This window comes from Castanea sativa, chromosome 6, assembly GCF_040712315.1.
Source record: "Castanea sativa cultivar Marrone di Chiusa Pesio chromosome 6, ASM4071231v1".
NCBI lineage: Eukaryota > Viridiplantae > Streptophyta > Magnoliopsida > Fagales > Fagaceae > Castanea > Castanea sativa.
In genome coordinates, this window is record NC_134018.1 from 16,972,800 (window position 1) to 16,981,613 (window position 8,814).

The following is an 8,814-nucleotide window of genomic DNA, read 5'->3' on the forward strand; positions in this document are numbered from 1 at the left end:
TTTGTTTGTGATAAATTAATAATTCTCTAAAAAGCTTAAACTATTAGAAAATGGTAAATTTAATCATTTAACCATAGATCTAACACTCTCTCTCAAATGTGGGCATAAATTCCCCCTTCAATAAGTGAGGCTCAGAAACAATAAAAGGTACTAGGAAAACACCAAATTTAATTTGTTTGCTTAAGTGCCAATAGGCAACCTGTTGATCTCCTAATCCTTACCTTTTTCCACGAAGCTCCATTACCGCTAGATTTAACCAGCCACTTTAAGGGGGAGAGATTTTTAAATGACAACTTGAAGTCTCAATCAAATTACTTCTTTCTTCTTTAAAAAAGTTAGTTAAATGGATTATAAGTAGGCTGAAACTTCTTAAATATTGAAGAAGCCATTTTAAGTCTTTAAGGTTCAAATAAGACTCATGTCACATTCTTGGAGAATATAAGTGTGTACAATTTGCAAAATGTAAAAATGTAAAATATTAATCACAAAATATGTAATATAGTCAAATTGATATGACGCTTGACTATCGACCATCTAACAAGGTAATTGTCATTTCATTGGTAGAGGATGATTGATTCTTGCTCGATGAAGGTGATTTTTTTCCCATATAGAAACCCGGCTCTTTGGGTTCTAGTAGTGAACTCTCACTATGCAACATCATAACCACAAATGACATGTTAGGCCGATCCTCATGATGTTGTTGCAAACATAAGAAACTAATATGGAGGCAACGTTCAAGCTCCGACAGGATGCAAGAGTCCTTTAAGCAAGTATCAATTAGCTCCAAAGTCCTTCCTTCTTTCCATGATTTCCATGCCTAAAACATTTGAAAATATCTTGTAATTGTTTGTATCAAAATATGTATACAAAAATAATAGAGAAAAAAAAAAGGAAAAAAGAGTTAAATCTTTTGAGAACTCACATGTCCAACAAGGTTTAGACTATATTCTGGATGGAAAGACCCTCGATTTTTCTTTCCACATATTATCTCCAACAATAATATTCCAAAACTAAAAACATCAGATTTTACTGAAAATAGGCCATCAATGGCATATTCGGGTGCCATATAACCACTGTAAGAATGGAAATCTTTGATTAGAAAATTTTTCAATAACATAACATGTTAGATATAGGCAAAATTACACTATTGGTCCTTGAATTTTACCTTGTAATAGGAATTGGTCCCTCAAGTTTTAAATGTACATTACTGGTCTCTCATATTTCAAAATGAGCACTATCAGTCTTTTAGTCAACTACTATTAGTGTTATTACCTATGCAGGTTACGCAATAGTGATGTGACATCTTTTTACAAACTTGGACCAACCAAAATAAAACAAATCAATTAAAAATTCAAGTCAAATCCATATCTGTAAAAAAAAAAAAAACGAAACAATCTCTTTTCTATGTCATTCATCCCTCATATCTTTCCTTCCTCTATCCCAAATAAATCACAACCTTCTCTCCATCATCAACCTCTAACCCTTCGCCATTCCTATATCTATGGAGCTCTTTGGACCAAGTGAGAAGGTCTTGTTTGGGTTGAAGAAGGAATTGAGTTTGTTGATTGTGTCAGGAGGTCAAAGTCAGAGCATATCTCAGTGAGGATGCTATTGGTCTCCTCAATGACTCTATAACTAAACCCATAGGTTCAACTATGGCAAAGGGTGAAAGAGGTGGATATCCATCATGATCTTTGATGGCCATGATCAATGAAGGTTAGGATGTGTAGGTTTGGGTGAAGTGGAGGATGACAGAGAGATGATTGGGAGACTCTATAGACACCATATTTCATCTTGGCCTTTATCCGAGAGCCCCAACCCCAATGACAAAGAACTTAACCACTACCAAAATGATCAACATCATATATGAAGCCCAACACCCTAACTCACAAATCAAGGAGACATTCGGCGGCATGGCGTGACGAGGTGGGTGAGGCAAGGTCGCTAGTGTGGTGATCCGAGGCAGGCAAGGCCATCGGCTTAGCGAGGTGATGCTGTCGGTGTGGTCAGATGAAGTGACCGGGTGGTGAGGTTGAGAGAGAGAGAGAGAGAGAGAGAGAGAGAGAGAGAAGAAAGAGTGATAGAAAAGAGAGAGACTAGTCTAGAGAAGAAAAAAGAAGAAGAAAGAGAGAGAGAAGAAAGAAAGGAAAGGAGAGGAGAGAGAAAAAATTTATTAAAAAAAAAGAATTTTTCATTATAGCATTTGTGACCGCACTATTCCAAATTTGGAACAGCATTGTTCACCCATGCCAAATTATTTGGCATTTAGAACACCTCATGTAATAGGTTTTCTGGTATTGGTGTGCCAAATGCCAAATATTTGGGCACACTTGATGCTAGTGCTCTTATATGATCTCTATTTAATCTCAGATTTAGTAACAATATATGACGGCCAACTATGACTAGGAAGGCTTGGGGTGTTCCACCTCTTCCCATCATGTACCCTAACTCACGACTTAGTCTAGTAGGTAGACCTTCATTAAGTCATTCTTTGGTTCCTTAACCTACAATTAGGCGGCAACTCCTCCATCTCTTTCTTTAAGATGTTTGTGTACTCTCGAGCTAGCGCTGTCTTTGGGTTCCAATTGCTTTAGGGAGATAGAGTATTGCATACCTTGCCTTCGCAAGAAGGAATCGACATGGACACAAGTCAAAAAGGAGGTACAACCCATGGCACTCCACAGACTCTAAAGTGAACAGAGAAAGAAAAATAGCATTCTGTTATTTTTGGTGAGTTGGAGATTTTATAGTTTTTTAATTGAAGTGGTTGCTTTTTATTGGAGCAACTTAGTTAAAGATGCCACCTTATTTTTTAGTTAGCCACATAGGCAATAGTACTAACTACGATTAACAAAACTGAATAACAATACTTATTTTTTAAACTTGAGGGACCAATAGCACTCACTTGAAACTTAAGATACCAATTGTGCTCACAGTGTAAACTTAAGAGACTAATAGTGTAACTTAGCCTAAAGAATACTTACTAAGTTCCAACCACTCTATTTGTATTTCCTTCAATTTGATCTCCACCAAAGGACCTAGCCATGCCGAAGTCAGAAATTTTTGGGTTCATCTTACTATCAAGTAAAATGTTACTTGCTTTTAGATCTCTATGTATAATCCTCAATCTAGAGTCTTCATGAAGATAGAGAAGCCCACGAGCAATCCCACAAATAATGTTGAAGCGCATAGGCCAACCTAAAGTATTAGATCTCATTTGATCTGTCAAGTTTCTTATTTATGTTAATACTAAACTTGAATAATGAAACAAGAAATTGAAATTTCTTTAAAGAACAATAAAAAATCTTCATGAAGTTTGGCAAAAATTATAAAGTTTTGAGAAGTTCTAACCAAAAATGAAGGAGTCCAAGCTTCCATTGGGCATGTATTCATAGATTAACATTTTCTCCTCTCCTTCAATGCAATAGCCCAAAAGCCTAACAAGATTTCGGTGCTGTAATTTGGCGATCGACATAACTTCATTTTTAAACTCACTCAATCCTTGTCTAGAATTTCGTGAAAGCCTTTTCACGGCAATTTCTTGTCCATCTGCTAGTATACCCTAAAAAATCACATTTGTAAATAGATTATATTGATGTTGAATATGATGTGAATTGGTCAATTAGAGTTACCTTATATACGAGTCCAAAGCCACCTTCACCAAGCTTGTTATTGCTTGAAAATTTGTTAGTGGCAATAGCTATGGTAGCTAGGCTGTAGAATGGGAGCTCAAGGTCTTCATTTTGGCCATCAATATTCTGGTCTATCATCCCTTTATTCTTCATTTTCTCTGATAAGAGCAAGATGTGTTTCACATTAAACATATGAAATAGAATATGGCAACTCTAATTGATTAGTTTGGATTGAATGCACTTTAGTCCAGCCTAAACTATAAATTGATCACAAGCCATTTTAACCATCACTAGATAGAAACCTTGCTCTCTTCACTATGCTACTCGAATAATGACAAGAAATAGTTTAAATTACATTTTATGATTTTAATATCAAAATTGTAATTACCGTTGTCACTTAATAGAAAATGTAAGTCCTCCTTTGGTTGTAGCCAACTCATATAGGTTAGAATTAGATGAGACAATAATGTTAGAGCTTGGTAGGTGTTGTCGAAAGATTGAAAATAAATGACAACGTTTTTAGTCTATGTGTATTTGACATGAGATGACATGAAGGACTACATATAAAGAGGTAGAATGCAAGAGGTGAAAATGATGAATTAAAATACAAAGAGTTTTATGTGTATATGTGAGAGATGAAAAGTTTTGAAACATTGAACCAAATGAAACAAAAAGTCAATATTTAAGTTGTTCTTATCTCTGATGTGATACTTAAGAATATTTCAATTCTCTTTGCATAGAATGCACCACTTGGCAAAACCTCATGTTTTCTCACATGAGGTCTTTACTATTATATATAAATATATATTAATAGGGAAGTTAAATCTTTCATTTCAAACCATAAGCGAGGTGTTTTTGCTAAGCAGTTGACACCTTACGCCCTAAAAAGGTCATCATTTTTTACTCTTAAAAATTGTGTTAGTTTGATATAATGTTAGTATTACACACTTTTGTACACATTCAAGTTAATACGGTATTGGAGCTCCTATTTTAATCCCTACATTTTAAACTCTTTCTCAATAAGTTTCTATCGTTATCTTAGTAATTGAAATTGTCTATGTAGCACATAGAGTGTATAGGTGGCATATTAAATGCTGCTAAATACTAATATATATATATATAGGCACACACACACACACACACACACACACACACACATACACACATATAAAGGTAAAAACACTATTTTGGTCCTTACATTTTGAGATCACAATCAATTTAGTCTCTACATTTAAGAATGACAACGAGTCGAGTTCGAGACTGGTTTCTTTATACCTGAACCCGCCCCGCAGGCCACCCCCATTACCCGAACCCGCCCCATATAATAAAGGAGTTTTTTTTAACCCCCAACCCGCCCTGTTGAGTTCCGCAAGCCTTGTCTCGTCATGCCACTTCAGGGCCAATCTAAAGGCCCCTAAACCGAACCCAAAAATGAATATACACCCAAAAATGAATAAAAATAATTATAACATAAGCTTCATTTTCTTATATATGGAAAATAAATAATATTAAACAAATTTATATCACATTTAAATAATGCCAGCATTTAAATTTAAAAAAAAATTAATTAATTTCTTGATTCTAAAGGAGAAAAGTAAAGAAAATTTGAACAAAAAAAAAAAATCATAAACCCAAAAAAATAAAGAACAGAAGAACCTGAATCCGAAAGAACAACATGAACCCAGAAAAATTAATTTCTTAAATTAGAATTGAAGATTTGAGGTCAAAAAGTATCAACTTTGTTGGGTTTGCTAGTATGTAACTCATAGCTTCTTGGATTGACTTTGCAAACTGTTGTGATTCAAAAAATTAGAAGGAAAAAAGCAAAATTATCCGAAGAGGAAATCCGAAGAAACGGTAAAAATCGAAGAGAGCACAAGTCAGATCGCTCAAGTGGGTCCACGAATTTCAGTGGTAATGGTTGATTTTCAAAAAGAAATATTTGCAATCTATGAAAGAAGTAAGATTTCAAGCAAAACCAAAGCAAGAAAGCCCAAATCAGAACAAAATACCCACAGCGTGTGGCAGAGTGATGCATCTTTGGCAAAACGGAGTTTATTTGCTTAACTTTGTGGACCTGTGCTTTCCCATCTCATAAATTAACAACAACAAAAAGGTACGGTTCGACCAATCTGATGGACGAAGGGATTCAAAACATTGCATCAAATGCTTTTCTTCTTCCTAGTTTATCGTTCAATTTGGCGAGCTGGCTTCCAAGGCAAAGGTTTTGTTTTGCTCTAGGTGGGTATGGGTGAAAAAAAATAATAAAATAAAAAAAGGTATGACACAGAACATTTTTACAATTTTTTTTTCTTTCTTTAAAATTGAAAAATTAATTAATTAAAATTATTTTTTGAATTTAAATGCTGATGTGGCTTTATTTAAATGTCAAATAAATTTGTTTAATATTATTTTACTTGTCGTGTTAGCTGAAGTAAGCCAAAAGTACAATCGGTTTGCCATGTAGGCATATTCCATTAGTGAGATAACGGCAAAGGCTAAATTGATTGCAAATTGAAAAGAGAGATGCTATGTCCACAACATTTTTACAACATTTTCACTACAAATCACAGGTGGTTAATGCAGTTTCCTTTCTACCAAAAAAAAAAAACCTTCCACTTAGAATTTGTTGTAAAAATGTTGTAAAAATGTTGTGGATATATCATTTCTCAATTGAAAATAACAAGAATTAAATTGACTGTTACAAAAATGTGGAGACTAAATTGATTGTAACCCCAAAATATAAGACCAAAATAGTGTTTTTGCTTATAAAAAATGCTAGAGTCACAAGATATCTTACAAATTTTTTTTACAAACTAATAATATAGTAAGTAATAATTGGTAAGTAAAAAAGTGGTGTTAGTAGTTATTGACATTAAAAAAATGCCTCGTCAACATTTGATTTGAAAATAAAAATTAAACACCAAAGATTTTAGTTTCTCAATTTTCAATATAGAAAATTTTTTTAGGAATCCCAAATTTTCTTGTATTTTTTCATGTTTGACTTACTCAAAAGCAATCAAGAGCAAACTCAATTTTTCTACTTCACCATGTTATTTTTTCCAAAGTGGGTCAAAGAAAGTAATATTACCTCTGAAGTTTTTCCTTTTGCAAATGCAGTAGGCAATCAAGATCACCCCGAAAACTACGGCAATGGCTATCGCAACTGCAACTCTCACCTTCATCTTTTGCTTGTCTATACCGTCTTCCTGGTTGACTTTTTTTTCTTGTGGAGAGACTTCCTGGCTGACTTGGCAATAGAAAAGCGAAAATATTTTAGATGCAGCAGACTTTAATGCCATAAAACCAATGGAAAAAAGATGGAACGAATAGAATTTGATTGGTGGGTTTCAACTAGCTTAATTAGTAAGATCTCTTAATAAAATCTCTTACATGGTCAAAATTCTGTTGTATCTAACAAAAAGAGAGGCATTTCAAAATAAGAATTAAAGAGCAACCAAGACAATAGGTCCATACCTTTCTTTGAAGCTGGCATTCGAATATATACATCTTGCCAATTAGCATCCTGCCCGTTAGCTCCAACCTGTCTAATATCAATTAGATCTCCATACCAGATGGCGCAGCCACTTCCTCCATCTCTAATGTCAGTGTTCGAATAAGCCATACAAGAACAGTTGTTCAAACATTTGACCCCGCATTCGTTAAGATTCATACTTTCGTTCACCCAAGAATACGTGGTATCTGGCAACTTGAGCCCAACAAGTTTAACAAACCCAATTTTATCTTTATCCACGCAGCTCAAATTCGTAGTGCGTACACATCCCTTAGACCAGTAGTCTGGGTTCCATCTTTCTGATGACTTAGGCTTAAATCCTTCTACACATTGGCAGATAGGTGAGTCACCAATGATACAATTTCCATTAGCACCACATAAATTGTAACTGTCACATTTGTCTTGCGGTACATAAAAGTACAGGATCCATTTTTTATCTGCTTCGATCCATATGTAGCGCTCGTACAAGTAAAAAGTTTGGTTCAAAACTACTCTTGTGATTGCAGACTTTTTATTCGTGTGGTACATTAAGTATACCTCATCCTTGTTGGAGACAAAAGTGAAGTCAGAGACTGGGTTGGCCTTTAACCATAGTGCACCACTGAACCTAATGCCATTCCACGAGCCAGTCCGAGCGTATACCTTAGAGCCGTTCTTCATGACTATATCAGGATAATTATGAAGTTCAATCCCAAAACTCAGCTCTCCAGGAGATGGATCATCTGGACTCTTCCATGCAGTTAGGCGCCTTTCCAAACCAGTCCTTAAGTCCCATCCAAGTTTCATCCCTGGTAGCCATGTATCGGAAGGAAAGTCAAAGCTTTGCCACAAATAACTATCTGGGTTTTCTTCATTCTTTTCTCTTAATACTAGATTTCCTGAATCTAAAAGCTCAACAACTGGACTCCCTGCCTCTTTTGTGGAATTCGCCGACCAAACAGTCCTATTCTGGCTGAGAAGAACAAGACTACTTGAACTGTTTAACATCAACACGCCAGACGAGTCTCCAATTGGATTGCGCCTGTTTGCTACCCAAACAACCGTTCTAACTGAGATATTGTTGTACCAAATTCCCAAGTAACGGTTATTGGAATTTCCTGTACTGAAGAACCCCAAGACAAAGCCTCCATCTTTAGAGACCAGGTTTGTGCCCTTACTGTCACTGAGGGATTGGGATTGGGTAATGCTGTCAGCAGCATTAGAGAACACAAAGTAGAAAAGAAATAAACTGGAGCTCAAAAACACAAAAGCAGAGATGTCCATTGCTTTCTGTTGATCTTAGAGCTCTTAGCCAACATATTAAAGTTAAACCGGAAATGATGAGCGAAGACTATAAGTCTATAACATAGAAAGGTGTTAGAATGGCTTGACAAGGTGTTAGAATGGCTTGAATTGTCAAATTTGGTGGATTGACATTAGCCAACAAATCATTAAATGCATTAGCCAACAAATCATCAGGAAGTATTTCATGCGCGAAGAAATGCAAGAAGTTGCATTTAATGTTGCAATGACTCATGGCTGAATATATTGACTTCTTTGACAGAAGTCTTGCATTGTTCTCTTCTGTTGGAACACTTGACATACCATGCGTCACCTTTATGGCCGAAATGTATGACTCATTGGCATTCATGAATTATCAAGGAACTACACCTGAGCAAACCAAATTGT

General features: G+C 35.3%; 1 protein-coding gene across 1 annotated transcript; it reads right to left on the minus strand.

Annotated features, from left to right (window-relative positions):
- Nucleotides 1–374: 374 nt before the first annotated feature.
- Nucleotides 375–8,497, minus strand: LOC142638524 (G-type lectin S-receptor-like serine/threonine-protein kinase At4g27290). Its single transcript, XM_075812554.1, has 7 exons — nucleotides 7,110–8,497; nucleotides 6,724–6,882; nucleotides 3,633–3,790; nucleotides 3,352–3,562; nucleotides 2,985–3,222; nucleotides 923–1,073; nucleotides 375–817 (listed from the first exon to the last, which is right to left on the minus strand). Exons 1-7 carry the CDS (start codon nucleotides 8,407–8,409, stop codon nucleotides 524–526), a joined length of 2,511 nt encoding a protein of 836 aa, XP_075668669.1. The 5' UTR covers nucleotides 8,410–8,497; the 3' UTR covers nucleotides 375–523.
- Between the last annotated feature and the right edge of the window lie 317 nt (nucleotides 8,498–8,814).